At 38.1% G+C, this 26541-nt stretch overlaps 1 protein-coding gene across 2 annotated transcripts in view; it reads left to right on the top strand.

Moving 5' to 3' along the window:
* The window catches only part of SDK1 (sidekick cell adhesion molecule 1), a 411809-nt gene that overhangs the window by 109493 nt on the left and 275775 nt on the right, over positions 1–26541 (top strand). For both annotated transcript variants that reach the window (XM_054210555.1, XM_054210556.1), the window contains exons 2-4: positions 7615–7774; positions 13436–13542; positions 17634–17781. In XM_054210555.1, coding sequence (XP_054066530.1) covers positions 7615–7774; positions 13436–13542; positions 17634–17781 — 415 coding nt within the window. The remainder of the gene's footprint in view (positions 1–7614; positions 7775–13435; positions 13543–17633; positions 17782–26541) is intronic.

Here is a 26541-nt window from a genome sequence, read left to right on the forward strand (position 1 = left end):
ATTGATGTTACCAAGCGCTGTCTTTTTTTCTGTCAGAATCCAGGTCCTGTAAAAATTCTCTTTTGCACTTCTGTGGGCCCTCCTCCTTTCAGTTCTGTTTTGAGAGTTTCTAATAAAACTCAGGAAATCTTTTCTCAAAGGGGAATTCTTCAAGACGTGATCCTGGAGTGATTGAAAGGATTGTCTTTAAATAGATGACAGAGCGTTAGGGAGTAGATTTTATGAATGCAAAGAATAAGTTATGTTTAAGGAATTTTAAACAACCAGTGATAGTAAGATTTTCTTTTTTATCATAAAAAAACTGCTCTAGCTTTTTTTCTGGTGTCTTGTCTCAGACTAATGTGCAAATATATTTTTGTGGTCCATCTAAAGCTGTTTGTAGGGAAAAATAGAAGGCAGCAAAGAGATATAACAGGAAATGTCTGTGTCTTAAAACAAGGTGGAAATATAAAAACAGGTTTTCCTGTAGTGAGTCATTTTGTGGTGTGTGCCTTAGAATTGTAGAGTTTTCTAAGGGAATGAATTTTGGTGTTTGTGCTTTCAAACAATAGTATGTATTAGTCAAGCTTTGGGAAAAACGTTTTATCTGTTTGCGTCAAGAAATGGGGAGCTTAGAAGCAAAATGGAACCTGCAGTGCCATTTTGGTAGTTCTGAAACGGACATCTGATGCTTCAATTGAAAAAGAAAAAAAAAAAAAAGGAATTTTTAATTAAATCTACTTAACTACCAATGTGAAACACTCATTCTCGCCACTTGGGACTCCTGTTCTATTGAATTGTTGAAAGCTAATCATAACTATACATTACAGAATGTTTAGTTTGCCTCTTGGGATAGCGTGCAACAGCTATGCAATCTTAAGTTCAACATTTCTTCCATCCAAATCAAATGTATGATTGACAATTACCCAATAACTAACTTGCCAATTAGTTATTTGACCTATTCAAGGCGAAAAAAGTTACCCATTGAAATCTTGTCTCCCAGTGACTGTGCATTTAAAAGAAATAAATGTCACTTATTCTAGAAATATGTAGGTTTCCTCACAGAAATTGCTGACGCCTAAAACAATTGAATTCCATCCTCAATTAAACCTTTAAAAGCACTATCCATCAACCTCAGCTGATACTGTATTTGCATTTAGAGATTACAGTAGAGGTATCCAACAAGCAGGTTATCTTTCTTATCTCTAGGAGGATAAAAATGGGTAGTGTGGGCTCATTTACTTGACTTATGAAATTGAGGAAGAAAGACTGATTTAAATACAGTTGCTTCAGTATTATTCCAATATAAAATCAGATATTGTCTTTGATAAAAGTTCAGGAAATCACTTTACGGGAATGCTTTATACCATTGTGTGAAAATTCTTAACTATGGTAGTATATTTGAAAAATAACCTGAAATTTTAATGAAATATTCACTGTGATGCATCAATCCTTTCAAATCCAGGCTTAGAATGAAGTAAAATGCAATTTAAATTTAATTGTTGTACTTGGTGATTTATGTCACACTTTCAACCAAGAAAATTTGAATCTCAAATATCCAATATTTTGGGTAGAATAGCCTTCCTGCAAATCAATATGGTTAAAGTGACCGAATGCTCTAATGTATGTTTGACATTGTTGACAGTTTTTGAATAGATCATGTACTAACTTTCACAGCATCTCACCAATGCATTTTAGAAGGTTTGAATTTAAAACAAGATTGATTCAAATATATCTGAGTTCAATCTGACTTCCTGGTGCATTTCCCAAGATTTACTATGTAATAATTCCTCTGCTATTCTTATGCTACAGAAGCTATTGAAGTTCATTTCCGCAAGAGAATACAACTTGCATCCAGACCTAGCACATGTATGTATGTGTATCAGGAACTAAGATAATAAGATTAAAAGGTCCTTTTGAAAACGAAAAAGAGAAAAATCTTTCACATATCCAAGTTGGGAATAAGAAGAAAATGGTCCCAATTCCCCCAAAGGCTGCAGTTCCCGGCGGTCAGTCGGTCCAGAGCAGCTCGTTCCCGACTCTGAATGTCACAGCTGAACTTTAATCTGTTCTTGATGGGATTCAGCTGTCCACACTTGTACCTACTTTCATTGCATTACTGAAAAGATTCTTCCTGTCTTTACTTTGGGTTTCCTGACTCTAGTTTCCTTTTTAATTTAACCAGGCTTCTGTATTATGCATTCAATCCCCTAGGTAGACCTTTTAAAATAACTCTTTTTATGGCAGTTATCATTAACCTACCTGAAGATGGCTCACATCCCTTTTCCTTGCAAACAGGGAGAGCAAAAGCATTTCTATATTGTTGCTTTTCTCCTGAGCTGATCTTTCAGCCTCTGTATGTAATTTATTTATCTTGTCTCATTTTCCTGGAAAATTCCTCAGAGATATTCTGTTCTTTATTTTTCTGTGTCAGTTGATTTAGACATCCATATGAAGAAGGGGCGATACGAAGAAAGGGTGATGTGCATCATGCTTTGACTAGGGACTAATAAGATAAAACAACATAGGTGTGGTTTTTAATAAACCAATTGTATTTTTGTTTGGATTTATTGAAAAACATATCTCAGTCAAAAATTTATTTTCGAAATCGTATCTGTTGGGTGAGCTGAGCAATGGAAAGACAGTTGCTCAAATGATATTTAATAGTGATGGAGCTATATTTACTCTGATTTGCTCATTTATGAACAGGTTACTTTTAATATTCAATATTGGCTCACCTGAAAATGACTTAAAAGTAGAGATACATAGTGAAGACAAATAGCAATGGCATTGGGGATCTCTTAGCCTGTTCTCTGCACTCACTGCTTTATTCTTCCTCTGAGTGTGTTCAGGAATACAGTAAGTGATTTTCTCAAGATGTGAGAACGTGATTTTACCTGTAACTGTTGATATCTGACGTTTATGGTAAAAAAAATACTGAGATTTTAAGGGGGTAGTTGCAGTGCTTTTCACTGCTGAAGGTGATGTGGTACTTCTCTGGCGTATGGTAACTTTCCTTTTCTCAGTAGGATAGAGGTGTTCTGGATCAAATTGCATCTTTAATTAAAATACATTAATTCCTGAGGGATAGGACTGCGGGACTGCTTTCAAGATCTTGTAGCACCTTGTAGTAATTGAAAGGTCTATTTAATCTGACTTTGGTTTATGTATTGTACAAATGTAAGCTGTTAGACGGCTAAGAATCATTAGCCAAATTTCGTTAATGGGTTTAACAGAAGGTATGTTTGAGGTCCCTGAGGTGGTTCTTTCCTCAGTTTCTGAAGTCGTGTTCATTCACGCTGTCCTTACAAGAATAGGTTCCCATGGTTAACCAATGAGTAGCAGCTCTTGGAGTTTTTGTTTTCATTCCCTTCAGTACAGTCAGAACTGCCTTCTCCTTTCACAGATTGTATTTGTAAGTTCGTGCCTGAACATGGCTTTCAGGGAGAAGAGGGTACGAGCCAGCTCTCAGCTTTGCTGTGATGCATCTCGTCTCCTAGGGCTGGGCAGAAGCCTGGAGTAGATAACAATTGCATACAGCACCATTTTTATATTTAAATGGCAGCATTAATCCAAACAAAAGTATATGGGCATTGTTGAATTAGGTCCTGAAACTATATTTTGAGATAAGATCCATCTAAGCTTTGCATGTACCAAAGAAAGAAAATAGACAGGCTAACCTGGCAGTATAATGGAACTCTTGCAGTTTAGTGATGCACAAAAGCAAGGCAGACATGTTTTGGAGCAAATTTCCAGATAATTTTGGGATATTCGATCCTATTTTCCTTGAGATTTACGTAAAAATAAATCTGCACCATTCTTTTACGGATACTAGTCAGGACAATAGTGAGTTTGGGAAGCAGACTTAATGAAAATTTGTAGAAGCTTTATACATGTGTAGATATGTATCCTTTCACTCATCCTTGCACTCCTCAGACAATTTTTTTTATTATTATTTTTATTTTTAAATCAGCATAGCTGAATAGCCAGAGAGACTGGAAGTGTTAACACGTTTAGCGTTTAGAAGAAAGCAACAGTGTATAGCACAAATGCTTGCTTTTTTTTTTTTTTGGTAGGCAGAAAACTATTTGAGCTGAGAATATTAATTCCACTATTTTATTATTCCTGTTTCTTTTTAGTAGCTTTTTGCTCCATCCTTCAAGAGAATAAAAACTTGAAATGCATTCATGGCTTCTAAACCCTTGATTGGCCAAGGTTAGCCTTATGGCGAGCCCTTCCTATACTTAATTAATAAAGTGCAAGTATCTTGTACCTATTAAATGACCCCCTTGTGTCTTCCATCCCTCAATTCCAGTTCTTTTTGAGACGGCTTTCATTTTTCCTGCCAATTTTCCTGTTTCCCTGGGATACTCTAGAACAACCAAACTTGTCCTTGTAGGTCCGGTATAAAATTCTGCTTCCCATTACGGTTTCAGGATGTTGAAGCTCAGGGTGACCCCCCCTTTCGATGGCATGGCTGAGGTGGGAGCAGCCTGTGCAGCAGAAATGCCAAAGTCATCAAAGCTTTACTGCTGCCTCTCGTCATGGAATCTTTGCTCAGTATTTTATTTTCATTTCTGCTTTCAGGGAATATTTAGTGAGCTCTGATTACATAATTGAATTTGATAAACTGATGGTATGTGATTGATGAGAAAGTCAGGAATAAAAGATTAGAAGATAAAATTACTTCAAGGGTTTAAGTAAATCTTCCAGAGAGCTGGGGTAATTTATAAAGCATGCTATATTCTTTATAAAAATATTCCCGTGGGTCTATTAAATTTTAGCTTCTACCAGAATTGGATTGAGTTTTGAGAATCGTTTTCATGTAATACCAGCTTGATTGTGATACTTTAAATGGGAGATAGCTCTGAGTGGGTTGTGGCATCGCTGGGTTTGGAATATTGGAGTAGGAAATGTAGGGCTGAATGACAGACTTGTGGGCAGCAGTCTTTGTCTTTCAAATAAATCATTTGTTCTTGGAAAGACGTTAGGCAGAAGCAGTAAGTGGATAATTCAGAGTGAAATAATGAAGGAGGTTATGCTGCTTGAGTCTTTAAATCACTGAAAAACAGGATCAACAAATTACTCGGGTAGAGGTTTATAGTGCAGATACTGCTTTCATTGTAATCTCCCTGAATGGCTCAACTTTCTTCAGGAAGGAACAGTTTAACAGGCTCTATATGAGCCTCTATATACCAGCAGGCAGATGTCATTGTTTTCAGGGGACGTGTCCCTGATCGTTTCCATTTACCAATTGGGCTCTGTTACAGCCCCTTCCCCTAAATACCAGCACAACTCCCTGCCGCTGCCTTTTCATCTCCCAAGGAAGCCTGACACCTTTAATCTTCCAAGGGTAGAATGTCTGTCTCATAACTCCTGCGGAGACTCCTGAAAATATATGTGAGGCCTCTGAAAGGATTTAACATTTCCTCACCTGTTTAGAAATATCTTTGTAAAAAATTGCTTTTTGCTCTGGGTAAAATAACTGTATTTCACACTAACATTGTCTAACTCTGACTTAACGTAGTTTTAAAATATTGGTTTATTTTACTAGTTAGGAGAAAATGGGAATTGAGAAGACTTCTTCACAATATTTACAGTCATTAAAACAACAAAAAGGATGCTTTGCAACTCTAACTATTCTAGGATTCTATGAATATAATCCCAGTCATGTAATAGAGTGGAGAAGTGTAAAAAAACATCTTTGGTTTGCCTGGGACTCCCTGGTAGTTTGGAACTGTCCCTATTTTCTCATACGTTGAATCGTCATAGCTTCCTGTATATCCAATTTCAAGAAAATATTACTGATCTGCACTGGCCACTAATCAATTTATTTGAAAAACAAATCATTTAAAATGCTACGAAGCAGAAAAGGGCCTTACCTGAAAGTATGTTTTTTAATTCAGTCTGTTAGGTCAGATTTTGTGTAACAAGTATTGCTTTAAGATGATGTGCTTTTTGTCTGCAGAAATAGAGCTTTCGGAAGTTAAATTCTAAAAACTAGGGAGACAATTTGTCAATACAAATCATCCGATGTGTATGCAGCTGATGGTCAACTTTAGAGCCAACTGTAGCAAATAGTTTGGCGACCGGTGACCTGTGACCAGAGTCAGCCCAAGCGCAGCTGCTCCCCTGGGACCTGCGCGTAGGCTGATAATGAGCCTGTGTTGCCATGCGGCTGCTGAGTAATAAAAGTTCCCTGATAAGAGGCAAAGCGAAAGATAAGGGCTTAAAGGGGTTGCCATCCCCAGGCTGAGCTGCATACCAGTGCTGTCCCAGCCTGCGGTGGGCACCTGGAAAGGGCACCTTGAGAGCCACCGACACCCCTTGCCTTGAGCTCCTGCTTCCCTAACGCCTGGGGGTGCTCCCTCGTGGCTGTCAGCTATTACAGATCCCAGTGTGTCACCTGTGGATTCAAACATTTCAGCCAGCCTTGAATAGTACGTGAGGTCACTTCTCCATAAGCTCTAAAAGATAGTTTGAACTCTTTAAATAGTAAGTATAAAAATACCCGAGCGTAATCTAAAATAAGTTTTAAAAGAACAATTAGCAATTTAATTGAACGGTTAGTTGCACTGGGACAACTTTTGTGTATCTTTATTTATTTATTAATTTTATATATAAAATGCACACACACACTGTACTCCTAAAAGGCAGAGTGCAGCAGCATCTACCTCATAAATATTATTCCCTATTTCGCTTTAAATCTCTGACTTTGAATGTAACGTGTGTATTTTACATATCTACATAAATATGTTAATTTTGATTATAGAAGGTATTTGTAAAGTTCTCAAATTAAGTCTGTGGTTCCTCAATAGTTACAAGTAGAAATTTGATGCGTAAAGTGTGAAAACCTTCATCTCGCGGAGGTGACAAGGGGTGGGTCTCCAACTGCTGTAGACTTGTAATAAATCTGCATTTGAGTGGAGCTTCGGTGATTTACTAGTTGAGAATTTTGCTGCCTGGAGTATTTTGAGCATTTGTGATCCACGGGAGTACAAGAGTTTGAGACTACGTGTGACCCTTGAACAGTATTGAAGTACCCTAATTCAAAATCTGTTAGTGGTTTCAGGTAATGTAATTTAACACATTTTAGCTGGCAATAACGTTGAAAAACACATTAATCTTGCGATTTTGTGAGGTGTTTTTTTCTAAACTCTTTTTTCTATCAAAATTCTTCATTTACCCTGAGACTTCTCCTGCTGTGATAATCATTTCTATCCAAGATTACTCTTCTGGTTTCTATTCAAGAAATAAAAAAAAAAAGCTTTGAGTGGATTTAATCCTCACAGAGGAGAGGGAAAAAAATAAAAAGCCAATGGAGCCGTTCACGGCCTGCCACAGTAGACAATGCTGAAATTCTTATACGTACAGGCGATAAACATGGACAAAAGCTTGTCTGCATGGGCACTTGTCTTCTAAAGAACTACCAAGGACAAAGGGTGTCAAGGTCTTGTGAATTCTGCCTCTGAAGATGAACCTTAGTTATGAATATAACAGTGTAAGCCTTAACTGCGGAATCACGTTGTCTCTTGTTTTACAATGGTCGTTTTGAGAAGAAATGAGCTAAATATCGGTAGCTTATACTGCACTCACTTAAATAGCTTACAGAACTGTTTTCTCTCTGTTTTTCAGATGATGTTGCACCATACTTCAAGACTGAACCAGGCTTGCCCCAGACACACTTGGAAGGAAACCGGCTCGTCCTTACTTGCCTTGCCGAAGGCAGCTGGCCCTTGGAATTTAAGTGGTTACGGAATGACAGTGAAATAACCGCCTACTCCAGTGAATATAAGTAAATAAAAGCTATATAATAGCCTTCTCTAAGTGTAATTGCAAAAAACCGATCAAAACAAGACACCACCACTCCCAAATCCCCAATACCTCAAACCAGCTTTGTAGATACCGATACCTTGACAATGTTTTTCATCACGAAAAACACTGGGTTTTGTAAACATATAAGATCTCTCTGAGACAATCTCCTTTGCTAAAAAAGATACGGCACACTTCAAAACAAGGGTCCTAACATACAATTTTAAGTACCAACAACGCTTTTTGCTGGAGGTGTAGGCTTACATGTATTTGTAATAACTAGCAGGCATATTCCTTAATTAAATCTTACATACCGTGTGCTGCTCATCCTTGAACAAAGCTAAGCTCAATGGGACTATGCTTTTCAATAAGAGCTAGAAGAACATGGTCTATCTTAAATTGCATATGAAACTTTTGGTTCCATTTCTGAGAATGCAAAAATTAACTTTAACAAACTGTTCTATGATTACGCATTTTGCTCCCAGGACCTGACTGACTCCCTCCCCCTTCCTCAGGACATCCCATCAAGCAAGAGAAAAACCAGACTCTGGCTAATCAGAGCTGCGTTTCTGCCAATAGGCAGCAGATGGCTGGGCAAATACCAGTGTAAAACAGCCAAGTTTTGGTTGCTTTTCTTTAACGGGAGCATTAGCTGGGTCTCTCCCTGTGCAATTCACAATTTTAATAACCTTATAGAAATTCAGTATTTATGCAACTTATTTGTTGCTTTCAGATGTTGTTGAAATTACCTAGGGAATTCAGAAGTTGTAAGGGGTGGGTATGTGACAGACAGAGCCCTTGTCTAACACTTCTATCTTTGGCAAACCACGCTAAATACTGCACTTTTGAAATTACATTGCTTAAGGTAGGGAAAAGTTGTGCTCCATCACTACAGACAGAAATTACAATATAGATTAGTATGAAAATGCAGATAATGATATCAAGTTCTGTATTGTTACACAAGAGAATCCATAATTACTTTTCTCAAAGATTTTCAAAATTGTAACCTAACGTTATTTCTACTTTTGATATTATTTACATTTACCAGAGCAGAAGGGAAAAAAGTTCCTTAAATAATGGTTTAAAATTTTTTTGGGTCATTTAGCACATAAAGTATTTGGCAACTATGTTTCCAACCAAACATATAGTTCTATGTGAACTTTCCTAGAAATTCAAGACTTTTGATTTACATGAGACCACTTAGTCCTGAGTAATTGCATCTATTAATGGTTGCTGTTTTCAAGCGTTGAGATACACTGATACCTCAAAATGGGCCATATAGAAGAGATTTGTGAATACTTTCTAGAAAATAAAAAATCTTTAATAGCACTATTAGTCACAGAGGGTTTGAGCGTCACTTTGTCTAAATGCCGCTTGTTTTGATCAACAACAGCAGAGTTTGTTGCAGTTTCCTGGCAGAAGGAGCTGACAACAGCTCTTAACCGCGTACAATGCTGAGAAAGAAAGACAAAGAAAAGAAATGCTGTGGGAGGACAAAATACTTGAACAAAAAGCGAAGGTTAGAACTCAAGCTTTGTAGATGTGCTACTCGCTGAGAGACTTACATTTCAGGATACTAGGAGAAACCTGAATAAGAACGTGTGGCATTTTGAAGCTAAGATTAGAATGCCATGGTATTTCTTAAATAAGTGCACAGACATGCAAAATTGTAATTGTACCGTGTATTGTGGGATAAGTTAGAATCGGTGTATTGGAACACCTTTCCCAAGCTGTGTGTAGATGTTTCCCTATACAGGACCTTATTTCTTATCATTGGATTTAGTTTAATCAATGTAGGGTCATGATACAACTGTATTTATTAATTTTACATTTTTTATATTGTTCTTGTTTCTATTTTTAACTAAAACATCTGCTGCAGAGGTGATTAAGAAGATGGGAAACTACTGGTTAATAATAATAAAATAACATTGATAGAAAATATTAATTTAGAAGTTGCAGTCCTACTACTGCTACTATTCCACAGTCAGAGATAAGCCAAACGGGATTTCGATTCTATAGAAATGCAAAGCTTTAAGCTTCCAAAAAGGATTATATGGCATAGGTACATTAGGATGAATGAAAGCAAGGAAAATATATGCTTAGACATAAAAATTCCAGTTGCAAAATTTAAACTTTGACCCCATAATAGTTTGCTCTGCAGTTCTCTTGGGTAAATATTCTGTTTAAATGCATGAATCTTTCCTGTGTAAGTGACTTCTGCTGCAATTTGAATCATCAATCAAAGGTTTTTGGCAATTACTATTACTTGGTGTGTCTCAGTTAAAGCAATGTCTATATTGTAACAGGCTGAAAATATTCAAAGCTTATTATAACACACCGAGTGAGTAAAGAACTAATTGGAGTCTTTGAATTTTGACATTGGTGACCCTGAATGAACAGCTTTTCTTTGTATAACGATGCTGATTATGTGCACAGCCTGGCTTTTATAGTGACTGTGCATACACTAGTTTGTATTAAGAATTTATGAAACAGCCTTATAAATTCTTTGTGATCTGAGATACAGGTAATGAAAACAAATCAATATTGCTGACTGCAGTAGCAATTTCGGTTATGTCTATAACTTAAGAGTCTTTAAAGTTCAGGCAGTCGCGTTTTTTCCTTTTTTTTTTCTTCTTTCTTTTCTTTTGAATTAAGGTCTGGACCAGGTGTGGCTTCCATATTTGCTTTTGTGGCCTGAAGATATTAATTTATTTGAATTTAAGAAACTAAGGTTACGTCTAAGCAGCAGAACACATTTTAATTTTATTCTGTATAAAATAAAGTTGTATCGGTTGATGTGTTAAGTCCCCTGTTAACAAGTTTGAATAGATAATAAGTGATATGACTCTCTAACAAAATATGTCTGGTTTTAATTCTGTCTTCACAATTATGACTATTAAGAACCTGTAGCCTATAGGTTCCCTTTTAATTCTTAAAGCATTTAAAATTAAAATGAGAGTGTAAATTTGAAATTAGGAATGAAATATTGGGAAGCTTTAAGAAAGCATTTACCAGCATTTCCCCTTAGGTGTTTAATACCACTGCATCCTTACGCTCTAACTCATTGCAGTCCTGGTCATGGAGCTTCTTGTGCCCTGAAAGACTCCCCATGAAGGTTTCTTTTATGTCACTTTACATCTTTCTGTAGAAACTTTCTAAACAGCCAGTTTCTGGCTAGCTGTACCCAGAGAAACTGTCTGGTCTGACTTTCTAAAGTATGTGCACAGATCCCCAGAAACCTCAAATAGCCTCCTGGCACCTCTACAAGGGGAAGATCTTCTGCCTTGAAAGTTAGAGTGTAGACAAAATTAAAGCAAAACTATGTCTTGTCTCTGTAAAAAAAAATGTATTAAGGTTTGATATAAATTCATTCCATGGAAGAAAGTCTTAATTTGAATTTAGAAATTACTATTTGTATCCTTTCTTGCCCATCCAAAAATAAATAGAATGGTGAAAGCATAGGACAAAAAGCAGTATTTTGACTGGTATGTCAATAGAAAAGTATATTTAAAAAAATAATCAGGCATACCAGGTGCATAAAGACTGTTTAAAATTGCAAAGACAGAATTAGAAATTCCATTAATATCTATTTATCTCTTGCCCAGCTTTATAATTTTCAAGTTAGTCTCAAATAAGGTAGATGTATGTTCTATCCCTCTTTTTTATTTTTGTTATTTAATTCTTCTAATTTTGCTTTCCCTAACTGCACATTGTTACCCTGTAGGTCCCCTGAGAATCCAGCTGCTCAGTAGGTTTGGGCTTTCTTGGAATTTCCAAGGTAGATGGGATTTTCACTGTAAGCTTTTAAAAGGTTTTCATTTCTTCAGGCAACATATTAAGAATCTTTCCTGCTGAAACATTAATAAGTCAGAAAAGAAAACCAAAGTAGGACACTTCTGATCTAATTGATTTGTTTTGTCCTAGTGGCAGAAAAACTAACTCTGCATTGCTCTCCTAGCACAGATGAATACCAAAGAAAGAAGCCTTTAATTTTGGCTCTACTTAATAGAGAAGCAGAGGAAAAAATGTTAGTCAAGTACAATACTAAATCTTTATGGGAGGACGAAAAGCTTGCTAAGCTATAAACTATTTGGTGAAATGAACTGTAAAAATGAATTGTCGATATTTATTTGTCAGAATCTTTAAATTTTTTTTTTTTTTTGGTAATGATGTTTTGCAACAATCATCTGCCTGTCAGAGAAGGAAATTATTCTGTAAGGAACTAGAGAACCCTTATGTCCTATTGATTTCTATCTCATGCTTTGTATTTTCACCTATTTTCTCCCTCTATTTCCTATGGCACCCTCACCAGGCAAGAGGCAACCGGGCTAATTCAGAGTTATATACTCACTGGCCAGCAAGTATTTGTGTGCTGATCGTTGGGTTTACCGTAACTCCCAAACAGAGCACAGTTTTGAGTCTTCCTTATCTTCCCAGTACAAATTGTCATAATCCCTGGAGAAAATTTGCCCGTTGCTCCAAAGGAGGTCAGGAAGAGTCAGCTTCGGCCCCACGCAGTCAGGCAGCACCATCGCCTGCAACCGGTGTACGGAGGAGCTGGTCTCTCCTGGGAGACACAGCAGATTGCGAAAATTTGTCCCTGGTGTTGGGCTCTGTTTTAATTCACTGTTTTAAGTTGTCTGACCTATTTGCTATAGTGTATTTGATTGTAATTATAATGCAGTGATTATAGTCTTCATTTATCACTTAAACTAGATTTCTTTTACCTCCTTTGTTTTTATGCTGTCTGATCCTGCTCAGATATTAAGCTCTGCATGTGGGTGTGTATAGTATGTGTGAGTATGAGAAGAGATGCTTTCTTCAGTGGAATTAAATTTTGGAGATTAAAATTCAGCAGTATTATTTTTCCTTATCTTTTCATAAAGACTTTCATTAATCCTACCATAATATCTCTGGAAGGTGACCGGGGGAATATGCGCTTTGATTAATGTTTGTTTAATGCAGGATTATCTATAGTATTCGTGTGTTTTATTCCCATTAAAACTGTGCCTATCAGCTCATTTTCATGTTGATTAATCAGATATAGTTGAATGAGGAAGGTGAGCATTAGTGGACTAAGTGACTTTTTAAGTATAGTGAAGGACAGAACAAGTACAACGTCCAGTGCCCTGCGTCTGTTCCAGTATTATTCTGAGTTACCGCGGTCACACGGTGTAGGAAACATCAGTTTGTCATTGGAGAGCTTTGATGTTTCTTGCGAGTCTTCCTAATGCCTCCAGTTAGATTGTAGTCGTCTCGAGCCACCTCTGGACAAAATACCAGGTGTCTTTCCCTTGTGAATGAGGGCAGATATAACTAAGGAAAACATTTAAGTCTGTATTTAAAGAGATTTTGTGGAGAACTAATTAGTAATTACCAAATGTAGATATTAAGACTGAAAAATATTTTATGCATTTCAAGTATTTTTTTTCTTCTCTATAGTGCAGACAATATTGTAGTCAAAGACCAGAGATTATATGAGAATGCTGTTTGTAAGAAAAAATACAATACAATAATACAAAAATACAATAAGCATTTGAGTCGATGTGTAAAATATTGGAGGAGAAATAAGAAATGCCATATAAAGGAGCATTGATCTGCCTTTAGGAAGAAGTGGCCTATAATTGTGCATTTTGCTTTATAGGTACATCATCCCAGCTCTGCAGAGGTCTGATGCTGGCTTTTATCAATGTGTCGTGCGGAACAGGATGGGAGCATTGCTGCAAAGAAGATCTGAAATTCAAGTAGCATGTATGTATGAAGGGAAGTTATTCTGTGATTCGTTAGCTAATCGATTCTTTTTGTGGGTAAAAAAGCAACATACCAATAATATTTGCTAGTCTGAAAAGTTATCAGATGTTATTTTAATACGTTTTAAAATTATTGCATCACAAGACGTTTTCCCACTTCCTCTAGTCTTCTGGGAAACAGTTCAAAGCTGTCCAACGTTCAGTCCTTAGAGCAAGCTTTGAGCCGTTTGGAGCCAGCAAACCGGGATCATCTGGAGATAGCTGTAGCATGAGGAAACTATTATACCTTTTCCTGAATACGCAGGGATTAAAAAAGGCCATATAGCGCAAAATAAACAATCAATCAAACCAAAGCGCAAAAGCCCAGAGGACAGCAGAGGATATCTGAAAGCAAACCCTATGGTGGAGATAGCTCAGATCTCAGGTCATAATTCTTGCGATACAAAAGAAGCAGTTGTTTCCCAGTAAAAACCTTGCTAACGGAACTTTAAAAGTCTGTCTTCAACACCTTTCAGAAACAAACCCTCCAATGTTTGGACCTCCTTAGTTTGTACTACAGATTTTTCAGAGTTGTCCCATAATTTGGTGTGTAACTTCCATTTGGAAATGTTAAATTGATTTTCTCAGCAGTTAGTGCTAGCTAACGTGACCTAAAAAATGACCGCATACTCTAATTTTCTTCATTTTCAGTTAACATATAGAAAAGATAATCCAAATAACTTGTTTGGAAATAATAATAAAATTAGACCTTATTCTTTTTTCAAAATAAAAACATAAAATTAAAAAAAAAAAGACAGATTTGTGTACTGCATGTAAGCAATCCGATACATAGATCAAATTTCTCTTCCTCAGGGTCAATAACTGGAAATTCAGTAGTCGTAAATGTCACTTGATAAGTGGAATTTAGATAAATTGAATTATTTATTACAAACCCAATTCCAAGTAACTGAATCAAGTTAATCACTATGTAATGAGGGAAATTACATGGGATTTCTTGTGGTTTTTTTTTTAGAAAAAAGACGGTTGCAAATAATACTGTGTAAGTTTTAGTACCATGTTCACCACTTCACTGTATTACAGTAAATTATGTTACTACATCTGTGCTGTCAGTCGTATCAGCAATTTGAAGTTTGATCTCTCAGTGGTACTGTTTCACAGATGCTGGGAGCTAATGTAAAAATCCACCACTGCTAAAATGGGGTTTTTCTTTCCTGCCTTCTACCAGCCCTTATGTCCCTGCTGTTTTCTCCTCCTAGCGATGCTGTGCTCATGCTGACGCATGTCAGACCCTTGCAAGTGCCCTTCTGGCTATTATCCTTCTATTTTAGTGAATTTTATCAGGTCACAGAGGATCTAGTGAAACTGGTGCGAGTGAGAGTAACTGAGTGGGGTGGGGGACCTCCAGCCAAGCGAGCAGGGGAAGGTGGAGCAGGGGAAGGGGAGGGGAAGATGAGCCAGCGGCGTGCCCAGGTGGCCAAGAAGGCCGGGAGCATCCTGGCCTGTATCAGGAACAGTGTGGCCGGCAGGACTAGGGACGTGATCGTCCCCCTGTACTCGGCACTGGTGAGGCCCCACCTCGAGTGCTGTGTCCAGTTTTGGGCCACTCACCACAAGAAAGACACTGAGGTGCTGGAGCGTGTCCAGAGAAGGGCAACGGAGCTGGTGAGGGGTCTGGAGCACAAGTCCTGTGAGGAGCGGCTGAGGGCGCTGGGGGTGTTCAGCTGGAGAAAAGGGGGCTGAGGGGAGACCTTCTCGCCCTCTACAGCTCCCTGAAAGGAGGGGGCAGCCAGGGGGGTGTCAGTCTCTGCTCCCAAGGAACAGGCCATGGGACAAGAGGAAATGGCCTCAAGTAGCACCAGGGGAAGGTTTAGGATGGATATTAGGAACAAATTTTTACACTGAAAGGGTTATTAAGCATTGGACCAGGCTGCCCAGGGAAGTGGAGGAGTCGCCATCCCTGGAGGTTTTTAAAAGACGGGTAGACATAGTGCTTAGAGATACGGTTTAGTGATGGTGTTTGTCAGAGTTAGGTTGATGGTTGGACTAGGAGATCTGACTCAAGACTTCTCTGTCTGAATTAAGCAGTTTGTTTATTTGTTTGTTAGTTTATTTATTTATTTTCACTGATAAAGATATCGAGACAAAGCAAAGCAGTTCTTACATAGACTTGGGAAACTTTTGGTATTGAACCTATAGTGACCTATGTGGCTTCTCTAGTGAAACTTCTCGGTCAGACTTGCACTTTATTCCCACAGAAAAAAGTGTTCTACAACTTTGAAATACTTTCTTTCTCCTCTCCCCAGGGTGGCTACCGATGCCCTGTGATTGTTTTCTGTATTTTTGATCTAAATTAATTGATTTAAGCTGTGTGGACATAAAGAAGTACCTGATATTTTACCATAGTTTATTTTTGATTATTCTTGAAAACGTATTGGAAAGCAGCATTCCAAGGGGTTACTAAGGTCGCCTTATCCAGTCATCAGGAGTTAGGGGGAACAGAATGTAGACGTTTAACTCAGAAGGGTTCACAGGAAATGAACTATTTTTGCCACTGGATAGCGGCTGCTTCCCAGGACGCTTAAACTCAAGATCTCTAGTGAAAAACTGAAAGGCACAATTAGAGTGGGCTTTGAGAAAGATCTGAGGTATTTTCCATGTCGAAGATCTCTGAAGTAGCAGGGAACTGCTTAAATAATGTAAAAAATGTTCTCAACACATGCTAACGTATTACTTAACTTAATGGGAACAGATATTTGTGAGAAAACTGCTGAGTAAATCTTAATTACAGAATGGGCTTAAAAACTCTTGGATTGTGAAGACTAAAATAATCATATGACAGTGAAGTTAATTAGATCCACCTACGCGGTTTGAAACTTCTTTCAAGTAGATGATCTGATTACAGATGTAAGAAATACGGAGCAACAGAGGAAGTACAATGCTGATTATGTCTGAATAAATAACTTGAAAATCACAAAGATGATTAAAGCTTCTTTAAAATACCATGTGTTTTTAATTTCTGCTCTTGTTCTGTCTCTTCTCATCTCCTGCCATCCCCAGACCTGACAGTAGTCTTCTGTGTTTCAGTGTGCTTTGCATCCCTCTCTGCAGCACAGAACTTGTGAAGAACCCTGTGCCCTGTGGTCTTTAAAAATAAAAAATGGGGGAATTCAGTGTCAGAAGCCAGAATAGTTCTCTGTGTGTGTCGGTTTCTTGGTTTAAAGCAAATTAAGATGCATACAAGTTCTTTGGAGGGTGAATAAGTAGGAATGGTAGGAATGTTTATTTTATTGGTAGGAAAGTGATACAAAATGCAAAAGAAAAATGAGAAGAAAATGTTAAACGTTTACTGAAATTTTTAGAAGGACTCCATAGATATGTAAACTTGTCTATGAAATAAAACCTTCAGCGACGGAGGTTCTGCAACTGGAGTTTTCTTTCTTCCATTAAAATTTTTGTTAGGAGCTGATGCTTTTGTAAATGTCAGAGATCTAGATGCACTATTGAAATCGTAGTATAGTGCCAGGAGGACTAACAGCTACCAGCATGACTCCAGCCTTGTTATTTTGAGAGCCATTTGGTTTACTTGCGTAGATCTGACTGGACATTGGTTTGACTGCAAGTGATACAGCTGCTTGTCTATTTGTGTAGCTATGGACAAAAGGATATAAAAAAATTGGTGACCAAAAAATTGATAAAATTATATACACCATTTGCATTCCTTTGCATTGCACAGGAATTTCTTTTATATTGTGCGAGGATTTATTTAAAAAAAACAACAAACAAACACAAAACCAAACACTAAACCTCAATTAAAATGTCATTTTCAGCTAAAACCAGACTCAGTTATTGCAAAGGAACGCTGAGGCCATGCAGTACTGCTGACCGATGCACTTCTTGTGTGCACCAGCAGCACTTGGCTTTGCCTTATGCCTTACTGCTCATAGAAATCTGTATTAATCAACACTGTCTCATGATCCATAGTGTCATATTGACTAATTATAGCAATGCCAATGACTATCGTAAAACACAGTTGTTTTTTGGGGGAGAGAGACAAGAACTTCCAGGACTCTTAGTATCATTTTTTCTTTGCAGACATGGGAAATTTCATGGACACAAACCAGAGAAAAACAGTGACTCAAGGACAAGCTGCAGTTCTGAACTTCCTCCACATACTCAGCTACCCAAGACCACAAGTGACATGGTTTAGAGACGGGCACAAGATAATACCAAGCAGCAGAATGTAAGTCAATTCAAAGCTCAAAATACCCCCACCCTAAAATATGATTAATTACATTTGATAACGCAACTTACATTTTAAGTACACTAATTAAGGTTTAAAGAGAATAAAGTAGCCTTGTTCATACTAACTTTGTGATAAATGACTATTTTAAGACCATCTCTGAACTTCCTAAGCAGTTTGACAAAATAATTCATGTGATTTTAATGGTCCTGGTGCAGCATAAGGAAGTAGATACACAGAATGTCTGCACTTCCTTCACGCTATTCATTTTCGTGATACGTTTTGGAAAAGTAAATGCTCATCTCTCAATTACGTTTACTTGAGTGGACTGACTAAATGAATACTGAGATTTTTCTTTTTTAATATATGAGTCTGATTTTTTTTTTTTATGTGGAGTTATGCTTAATACTATTTTCCCCACGATAAAATTCTAGATATTGCTTATTTTTTCCTTATCTTTTCAGCCTGCAATGATAGTTTTATTTCTTTTTGACTAATTAGCTGCTCACCCACTAATGGCACAGTACTTGCACTTTGATTAGTTATTATCTCAAGGTGTGCTCATTTATCCTTTCCTGAAACAGCTATGAAGCCATCCTGTGTTTTTACCTGCACAGATTTATTTAGAGACTGAAGGGGTCAGCTGTAATATTAAGAAATGTAGATAAAATCTTTTTCTACTTGCCTAATTTATGAGGAAACTATTGAAATGCCAAGAATGTTGGTGGTTATTTTTATCTGCATATTATATTTTCATGTGTTCAAAGGGATAGATGTGCTTGCAACTGATGGTAATGGGATATTGCTAAGTTCCAGAAGGATGGGGAGTCTTAAGAGGGAAAGAAAGGGAAAACTCTTCTTGGATTTTAATTTTATTCATCTGTACTGTACATTTTACTGCTGCTTATGTGCATTTTTTAAACCTGAAAGCTAGTATTACAGGCTTTTTGAAACTGTTAAAATTAGTATTGCAGGGATGTGAAGCAAATATGTAATAATTTATGAATAATTTAAAGTAATTTGAGGGGAAACAAGCTGGAAGATGAAACAATGGGTTTCTGGGCAATCTCTTGAAGAGGGCTAAGTGACAAATCCTGAGTTATTAGCCATTAAGAATCTACTTTCTCCACTCCTGCCACATTACAAATTTTCTTTTGTCAGTGCTGAGAATACACAAATCAAAAATTTGCAGATGGTAAAAAAGCCTTGTTATCCAGGTATCAGACACTTTCTTGGGAACGGCTACTGGGGAACAGAACAGAGTGACCTAGGCAAGCATGCAATGGCTGAAAATGACATTTATGTGAGTTCTCTTACAGTTTGGGAAAACTGCAAATGTATCTTTAATATAAAATCCTAATATTCATATGTTATGCTTTATCTTGTGGGGAATGCTGGGGTAAAATCACTTGTAATTCATAGCTCTTACAAATGGGAACATTGTAAAACTCTGTTCTATGGTAGGGGTCAAATATACCTAAAGTTTTCCACATATGTTTTATTTCTCTGGTCACAAATTTTGTCTGAAAGGAATTTGAGGATATTTGTCTGGCCTGTGTAGGAATTTCTGAACACTTAGGCAGTAGAAGTACACATGCTGAAAGCCTGCACCTCTTTGGAAGTTTGATATATATCGAGTAGTGAGGCTGATAAGTTCAGGAAGTGACAGGTTTATGGTACGCGCACCAATCATCAGTGCAGAAGGTCTGCTGCTCCCTCCAAGTATTGGAAAAACCATATAGCATCCACTCACATAATGCTGCCCGTGAAATTCGGGAAGCAAATATGGCAGCCCTAAAAATCCAGGAAACCTGAGACAAGGAGAGGGTGCCTATAAAACTGTGAGAAGTGTAAAAATATCTTACGGGAACTCCGTTTCTTATCTGTGGAGCAATTTGTGCGTTTAACACCATGTTTTCAGTACACAAAGAGGTGTCTCAATTTAACTGATCAGTTTAGCACCTGATCCAGTTAGACTGATGCATCAATCTGACCGGATAACCTGCTAAACTGGTCAGTTAAATTGATACAACCACCTTGTATGGATGCTCTTTAAACTGATTAAAAGTACCTTATATTGCTAAATCAATATAAAGCTTTTTTAATCCTCTTAAACAAGCTTACAATGATTTGGCCAAATCAATCAGCTAGCCTGTCAGCTCTAATAATGATTTCAAAGTGTGACATCGCTGCGGTGTATGCAGACTGGGGAAATCAGCGGTGCTACAAATGAGGCCAGCAGTGGTGGTTATGGTACCAATAACTTCTCATCAGTGCCTCTTGAATACAGACAAAGTTGGCATTGGCCCATATTTTATCTGCAGCAATTTTTAAGAGAACAATTCGTTTAAATAGTTGGTCAAGTTAACTCTTACTCGTGCAAAAGCCTTAATGTTTGGGTCGGAAGGGACCTTCAAAGGCCATCCAGTCCAACCCCCTGCTGTGAGCAGAGACATCTTCAACTAGATCAGGTTGCTCAGAGCCCCGTCCAACCTGACCTGGAACATTTCCAGGGATGGGGCAGCCACAGCTTCCCTGGGCAACCTGGGCCAGGGGCTCACCACCCTCAGCATAAAAAATTTCTTCCTGAGATCTAATCTCAGTCTTCCCTCTTCCAGTTTGAAGCCATTACCCCTCGTACTCTGGCTCCCCTTCCTGATCCAGAGTCCCTCCCCAGCTTTCCTGGAGCCCCTTTAGGGACTGGCAGGGGCTGGAAGGTCTCCCTGGAGCCTTCACTCCTCCAGGCTGAACCCCCCCAGCTCTCTCAGCCTGTCCTCACAGCAGAGGGGCTCCAGCCCTCCCAGCATCTCGGTGGCCTCCTCTGGCCCCGCTTCAGCAGGTCCACGTCTTTCTGATGTTGGGGGCCCCAGAGCTGGAGGCAGCGCTGCAGGGGGCTCTCACCAGGGTGGATATTCCTGAATCCCGATGACCAGGTGTAACAAACCTGTAACTTCCGCTTTCCCTTACTGATCATTGCACTGAATAAGGTCAGTTTTTTAGGCTGGGAAGAAAAAAAAAAAAGATTCAGTGGGTAGTTTAGGTTTCACCTTTTTTTAAAGTCAGAATGGTAATCCTGCTCTGTGAGTGCGCATGGCTGTGATATTTTCTAAGAGAAAGTTTCCTTTGAGACATAGGTAATTTTTTTCAAACTGCATATTCTGTTTAATTTAACTTGTAGTGCAACTCATGGTGGAATTTTTGCAGCAAATAACTATGTATTAATTCCCATTTTAGTGGTGTTGGTGCCATAATATTTTGTTAAAGCCCCCAGATAAAAACAAGAATAGCATGACAAGTTCTTCCTAAATGAATGGGCATGTAATGTCAACAAATCCCTGTATAATGTATGAATGTGAAGCAAATGGCCTGCATATACTCATGGGGTTGTTGCCATAGTTTATGACTTAAGGCAACTAACAAATCTGCAGCAGAGCTAGTGTGACATGATGGTGTGTATTTAAAAATTTAAGTCTCAAAATTCCCCCCCTGCTTAGTACAGTGTGCATTTATATTCATTTTGGCTTTTGTGCATTATCTGTCACCGAAGCCTCAGCTTGATATTTTCAAGGGCTGTTTCTAGAGCATCGGGAGGAAGCTGTGCACATGCTAGAAAAGTATGAAGTGGAGAATCAGAAAAGACCAACAGAGAGAAGATCAACAGCAAGAGAAAATAAGTAAGGAGAGGAACTAGTGTTTGGGATCTTTTTTATTATCATCTTACATGAAAATTTCCCAAGAAGTTTTAGAAAAGGCTTCACGTCACACCGAGACAGATTAATGTTTTCCAAATAGACCAGTAGACTAATGTGGAATTGCAACTGCACTGTTATCCAGGGTCTTGACCGATGGGACGATTTTGCCTGTTCCTCTTCACATCTTACGGAAAACAATAGCCTCTCTAAAGGTAACTGCATCAAAAGAAATTGCTACTCTGAGATGTCAGGTCTTCGGCTCGCCTTGCCTGGGTGTACTTCATCAGGCTTAAAAGCAGAGCGCATTTAACTTTCTTTACACGAGGCATGTACAGTACCTTGAAGAGGCACAAAGGACGGTAGCACTGTCAAGGTCTACAATTGCCTTTCAGTTGTGGTATTGAGAAATTAAATTCTTAGTACTCTTGGAGGATTTTTTTACCTTTTTCGAAGTGAAGGACTTTTTCACTGAAAAGGTTCACTCTAGCCATCAATTCATTTATTGTTGGTTTCTTCTTTAAGAAGAAAACTTCTACTATGGAGACATTATTACTGTCTTCATTAACTTTCTTACAGTGAAACTATTTTTTTCCGCTAGTAAGCTGCAGTTAGATGAATATTAACTCAGGTCTTATGTTAGTGGAATTATGTCTGCCACAAAATAGGAAAGTTAATCTTTGGCATATAAAGGCATTTCTGGGTGTCCCTTTCAGCTGGGTGGACATTTTGTCGCTTAGTTCACTGTTAATGAACCAAAACACCTTACAAATGCACTTCATCCCACCAGACAGGGAAGATGAATTGCCTTGCATTTAGGTATACATGAGTTTAATATCTATTTTTTGCAGTAAGAGTGATTCATTTTGCATTTGAATGTGTATGGTCATTACTAACTCTTGTAGAGACTAAATGCGCTGACAGATCCTGGAATCAAAGTCCGTTAGGCACAAACTACTGTCAAATACGACCTGCTGGGGTTTTGAACACTCACAATACCTTGCAAATAAGCAAAGCTGGTGCAGATTTACAAGTCATTTGTTAAGTAAAATTTTAAATATATTAATGACAGTCTCAAAAAAAAAAAAAAGTAGCTGTGGCTAAATAGGCTTTAAAAGATGAGAAAAATTAAAGTATCTAAGAATAATATGTCAGATTTGGGGCTGACGTTAACATTAGATTAGGTTTTGCCTTGATGACAGCAGCTCACTTAACGTGCCATGTATACATTTGTCACTTTAAAACAAACACCGCTTCATTTTCTACCAGCAGTTCTAGTGACAGCAATGCATTTCTCTGCAAATACTAGCCCGTCGTACAACTTACGTTAGTTGCACATAATTACTTTTCACATACACAGGCTAATACTTTAATTAAAACGGTGATGATTAGCATTACTGAACAATAAATTCAGAGACTGTCAACTCTGCAGTGTATTAGCTGAGCAATACTTTAAAAAAAAAAAGTTTGCAGATCTCTTAAGTCTGCTAACTTTATAAAGTGGAGTGACACCTCTCAGGAGGAAGAGACGTGACAAAAAATCTATAAGCTGTTTTTATCTGTCTGTAGCTTTTACAGGCTCCATCTTAATTTTAAAGTCAGTACCTGAAAAAGAAGAATATTTTGTAGAATTAAATTATTTCCTTAAACTGAAAGTCATTAATATCCTGTTATTCATTTATTTAACCAAACTTCTCCATTGAGTAATTTCAATTTGAAGGAGCAGGCGGCACTAGGAATCATCTTACGTGAAATTTTACTGTTATCCCCAAGGCCCCTGTGCGTATGAAAGACTGTAGGGAAATCTCCCATCATCTCTTCAAGTGCTCAGTTTGAGCAGTCCTGGATGCTGTCAGTGGACTGTTTTGAATGTTATTGTCTGCTGTGTTCAGCAGAGGGAAACGTTAACACCTCAGGGTAAGCAAATCCCAGGATTATTTTCTAAAGCTGTTTGTCATGTCTAGCTTCAGCCTCACTGTTTTTCTCTCTGCTCATAATTTGTTTGCCACAGGTTTTAAACATATGTTTCAAAGATGAATTTATTCAGACATCTTAACTTTTCGGGTGCAATCTCGTGTGTTGGTTTAGATGAAGGGGGAGGGAGGCTGAGTCGTATTTGGGGACCACGTAGGAGCAACACAGCCCGTCACAGGGTGGAAGAGGGACAGCAGAAAAAACCTGCTGCCAAAGAACACGCCTTTTATCGAGGCTCATTTGGAAAGGGATTCCTCCCAAAAGAGGTGCTCCGACCGATGAGACGCGAGGCACATTTTGGGATTTGACCAATATGTTTCATTACAAATTTGGACCACAAACCACAGAGGGTTTTTTAATATATATATATATATATATATATTTTTTTTATAAGCCAGGGGAAGAAGTTGCTGCCATTATGCTAGCACTGTAAAATCCATATGTTTTGATAGAAAAAGAGTGGACGCGTGGAACTACTGTTGTGTTTTAATGGGCCTCAGCTGCTCACAGTATCTTTCAGCACAATCTTCAACAGCTGTAAATTTCAATAAAATTTTAAAGATCACCATCTAACAGGAAAATCTGACTGTTGGATATTGTTTTTCCTAAGATGATCACATTTAAAGAACAAAATCATTTTATGTGCCACTACCTTTATTAATCATAGATTTGGAATTTGTAAAACAAAGGGAATGGAAGTGTCACTGGAAGGAAACCTTTTCTTGCTAAGTATGATTTAGTTATCACAGCTTGCAGTAGAAATTGATTTATGAGCTTGTTGCTTTCTGGGGACAAATGTACTTTAAGAGAGAAAATATGGACTACAAAAAGTGTTATTAGCATTACTCTTTGAAAGTGAACTTACACCGTTTTTTAAAAATCATATCCAATTTAGAGGTGGGTAAATACGAGGACTCCTTGTCATCGTACTTTTGGGCTCACTTCTTGCATCTGCTGCATTTCCTCGTCAGAACTAATTATGATATTAGGGACAAATCATTAACATAATCCTTAAACAACTAACGTGCTTTTCTGAAAAAACTTTTTTCTGTCCATCTTTGAAATACTCTGTCTACAAATGGAAATATTTTAATATGCAGCCAAGATAAGACTATTTAAAAGCATTGCGGTCATTCTTAAGAGCAAATATGCAAAAGAAAACCATTGCTTTATGCTCAACAAGTGACAGTTGTTCACAAATCCCTGGGGAAAAAATACCTCCTATGACACCTCACATATCTCTGTTTTTATGGAAATAGATACAAAATCCTTGTGACTTATCAAATATAGCGGAAGATAATGTCTTATGTTTACCAATTAACTTTTATTAATCAAAACTGAATGAAGTAAAATGTATCTGTCAGTACTTCTGGCTGTATACTACAAAGGATTATTAATTTTCTTTCTATGCAGAAATGGACAAATGCTGTCTTTCCTCATGATTCTAGTGGATTTTTAGATGATGTGCAAAGGTGTTAAGACATATAAGTTTGTAATTTTATAATACAGATTTATGCAGAGTAATTTAAAAAGCCTACCATTTTGTCAGATTTAGTTTCCTATTGAAAACTGTTGTGTGATTCAGGAAGAAAAAAAAACCACAGAACTTTGCGCTCTGGGGATGTATTGTGGCTTTTGTGGTTGATTTGCATCAAGTCTACTTTGTTAACAGTATTCAACTTGAATTTAAAGAATTTGGTACATGGAAGCAAATGCAAAGCAGACCTTACATTAATTAATGTTGCAGAGAAAGGAGGAAGCTGGCAGCCTGCCTATGGCTTATCTCTGATCCGTAGTTGTGAGTGGAATCTTTAGCTGGTTTGTATTTGGCCTTCATCTAACAGATTCCAAATGAATTTAAATGAATTGTAAATGCCCTGTCTGGGGTTCCATGGGTCTATCTGATCTGTGTGGGAGGGGTGGTTTTTGGAACTGCTGAAACTCTGTGAAGGCATCTTGTAATTAGAAGTGAGAAAAAGCAGGCAAACTCTGCCAATGTTCATATGAAATCTATTTGTCTGCTGCGTGTTAACACTACCTTTTATTTCTTAATATATGCCTCTGGCTATTTTTATATAATACACAAATCTGTTGTTTTACATGTCAGGACCGATTCCAGACATAGACAAACAAGGCGTCTGTTTACTGGGGTGACCACAGCCACCACTTGCTCGGCTTTATTCTCCTTGCTTTTCCCTCCTAACTCCCGTCACTAAAGCAGGGAAAGCGTAAAAGAGATCAACCTACTTTTCATCATAGCAGTGGCCAGTGGAAAGGATAAGAAAGGGAAATGCTGGAGGAAATCCATGCCTCTCCTTCCCTTCCACCTGGCTGGTACATGCTGTCAGCACAGAAATGAAGGAAACCATAGTTGGGTTAGGACAGGTGCACGTGTGAAGTCTGCGGATACCGGTGGGAGGTGGATTGTGTTGTTCAACCCTGATGGAGGAAAGGAAAGGCACAGAGAGGAAGTTAGAAGATGCCATGGCCTGGAGAAACGGTCACAAACCCTAGGAGGAGGAGAGGGTGGATGAGGAGGAATTGGGAAGACTGTGATGTGGGAGTGGTGGTTTTCCGCCTCCACTCACATGGCAGTGCCAGTGTCCTGAGAGCGTGGCCTGTGCTCGTGCCACTGTCTTATTGTGAAGCCCCATCGCAACAAAAGCCAGCCTCCCCAAAAGAGGGAGGCTGGAGGCCCCAGAATCTTACTGACTCTCTCAATCCAAACTCCCACCACAACCCCCCATATTGCCACTGATCCCCCCCAGACATACGTCCCCTCTGAACCTACCCTCCAGTCACTGGAAAACTGAACATTGCCACATTTTGTCTTTGTTTGTAGTGGCTTATTTGTAGGATTGGAACCTAATGTGTAATTGACAAATAAATTCATAGCTCAAAAGGCGGAAGTATCATCCAGCAATTTCTAGCTTGTATGTTCCTGGCTACTTGAATTCTCAAAATACAGGTGTAAAGGAGACCTTATTTAGGAAAAGCACTTGAAAGCTTTGAAGCTAAGATCTGTGCAACAACATTTTATGTATTTTTCTCCAAAACCTCAAAGGCTATTCACTTTTTAAAATAGAGTTTTGCTAGC

The sequence above is a fragment of the Rissa tridactyla genome, chromosome 8, assembly GCF_028500815.1.
Source record: "Rissa tridactyla isolate bRisTri1 chromosome 8, bRisTri1.patW.cur.20221130, whole genome shotgun sequence".
Lineage (NCBI taxonomy): Eukaryota > Metazoa > Chordata > Aves > Charadriiformes > Laridae > Rissa > Rissa tridactyla.